This window comes from Acomys russatus, chromosome 10 (genome assembly GCF_903995435.1).
Source record: "Acomys russatus chromosome 10, mAcoRus1.1, whole genome shotgun sequence".
NCBI classification, from domain to species: domain Eukaryota; kingdom Metazoa; phylum Chordata; class Mammalia; order Rodentia; family Muridae; genus Acomys; species Acomys russatus.
The window spans coordinates 25,692,231-25,694,730 of NC_067146.1; the positions used below are offsets into that span (position 1 = coordinate 25,692,231).

At 37.9% G+C, this 2,500-nt stretch overlaps 1 protein-coding gene across 8 annotated transcripts in view; it reads right to left on the bottom strand.

Moving 5' to 3' along the window:
* Positions 1–2,500, bottom strand: part of Foxp2 (forkhead box P2) — a 461,746-nt gene that overhangs the window by 33,398 nt on the left and 425,848 nt on the right. For all 8 annotated transcript variants that reach the window (XM_051151910.1, XM_051151912.1, XM_051151911.1 and 5 more), the window contains exon 10: positions 766–849. In XM_051151910.1, the coding sequence (XP_051007867.1) occupies positions 766–849 (84 nt within the window). The remainder of the gene's footprint in view (positions 1–765; positions 850–2,500) is intronic.

The window sequence follows — 2,500 nt, forward strand, 5'->3', positions numbered from 1 at the left end:
TAAACTTTCAATAAACTAGAGTCCCTCTGTTGATTACTCTAAATTTTTGTGCAAACATTAGCTAGGTGAGGTAACAGTTTATTCTTTATCACAGCCTATGTATCTAACTACCAGGGACTAGGTGGAGCTTAAGTCTCATAGTTTTAAGAAAAGCTGTAGTTTTTGTTTTCTCTAAGGGCTCATTTCCCCTTAGAGATAAGCTCTTTAAGTTAAGATAATATTGAATATACAGGAAAACATATCAATATGTGAAATACATCTTAACTGAAATAACCATCAACAAAATAGGACAAAACTGCCTATAAAATACTATGATACTTCTGAGAAAACAATTGAAAAGAGAAAAAAAGTCTATTGGTCTGTATCGTTTGATTGATCTGAGTCTTTAGGACCCAGCACTTGCCTTTGTATTTGTGATTGGTACTGATCCGCTTCTTGGGGGTGCTCAAAGTCAGTTTCCTTTTAATATCTGTAAACCTATCACAGAAAGATATTCCCCCTGGCTTCAGCTGCAAGGCAGTGATTTCTGCACTGATAGGTGTACTTTGTTTAGTGTCACCCACGGTGTAGATTGGATAGATTTTGTAAAAGATAGCATTACTTTAAGAGAAACATACAATTTGACAAGCGATTGCATTTTACTTTCATTTTATTGCTGTGCTTTTTATCACAGTCATTGTTTTCTAACTGTCCCTAAATTGTTCATTTTCTTAGTCTGTAACATCAGTACAGCTATTTACTGTTTATAAAGCAATATGCACTTACAGGTTTGGGAGATGGTTTGGGCTCTGAGGGTCGCATGTGCAAGTGGGTCATCATTGCTTGAAGACGTTCGCGTTCTTTAGAAAGCTGTTAGGAGAGAGTGAGATCAGGGGCATTTTAGAAATGACTGATGCAGCTATTTTATCGCAGTGATACATCTTATCATTGAGCTCCTTTCCCAGTAATGATCCCTGCATATAAAAGCCCAGGATGAGAAACTTAGCTGGGAGGAAACACAACTTTAGCTAGAAGAGGAGAAAACTTTTGTTGCTTTTCTTATGTTAAAGGTCAGAGAAAACAAATAACACTTCATCTTTTTGTCAATAAGAGAACTGAGGTCACAGTTGCTTCGACAGTAACAAGTTACCGAAACCATAAAATAGAAGGCCCATGGTGTCTCTTTAAAGTCCTGTGGACACTGTTAGCAATGGACTAGTGCCAACAGCTGTGAAGGGGTGAAGGGTTCTCAAAGCAAAGTGCCTGCCAGGATTGTCTACACACTTCATGCATTCCCACCGAGGTCCAGTTAGTGCCCCCTGCAATCTGCCATCATCAATCTAATTCAATAGAGTGACAGAGACCAGGCAGTGTGAAACGCTGAACTCTGCCACCCAGTCTGCATCTACACTTGCACTGGGTCTCATTACAGCTGACGGACCCTACTTTTCCATCAGTCAGACACAGGAGAGAGACAGAGAGAGAGAGAGAGAGAGAGAGAGAGAGAGAGAGAGAGAGAGAGAGAGAGAGAGAGAGAGAGAGAGAGAAGAGAGAAGAGAGAAGAGAGAAGAGAGAAGAGAGAAGAGAGAGGGAGAGAGAGAGAGAGGGAGAGAGGGAGTGAGAGAGAGAACTGGTCACACTGCAGACTGTATTATCAACTGACTTCTTATGTTTTAGTCTACATTTTAGCACTGGTAAACAGATCTAAGTAGTCACGATGCTATGATGACAATAATGCATTTTACACATCTTCATTATTTAGCAACTTAAACATTTTCATTTCTTCTCTGCTGAAAGCAACAGCAAAATGGATTGAGAATAATGTGAGGGGTAGTAAGGAGGAGAAAAACCAGGGTATATATTTAATTAAATAAAACAAAGGCTTAGTTTACGGAGAACTCTTTAAGATGATATAGTATAGGAAGCCATAAACGGTGCTAAGCCTTAACAAATCTAAATCCTGGGGTGTTATCATTGCTTTCTGATGTCTTACAATTTCTGTTTATTTTTTCAAAGCTCTGTTTTACTGTTAAGTTTGAAAAATAAAACTTCGATAGCATTTTACAGTGCATGTAACAACATCTGTGACACACGTTGTCTGTCATTATGTTGGCCAAAGACAAATTCAGTATTGTAAGGTTTTAAATTTTGAACGCAGTAAACACAGGACTGAAGCTATTCTTCAGTTCATTCAGATGAACTTGTATAAAAACTGACTGTGCAACAATGTCATAACACATGATAGTTTGTGTCTACAGTACTATAGGAAAACTTCAGATTTGAAGTTTGGGGATATCTAGATATATGTAATAGGACTGAAAGTTTATACAGGTCCAATTGATAAGAACATTAAAGTATATCAACCTACCATTTTATCAACCGTTGTTATTAAAAATATCTTAAATCCCATGTATTTGAACAGATACTGTGATATCAAGACAATATGATGTAGCCAGGAAGATCAAACCACTTGCTTAATACTCAGGCTTGCACACCAGAGCTCTGAGAAAAGTGCACATCA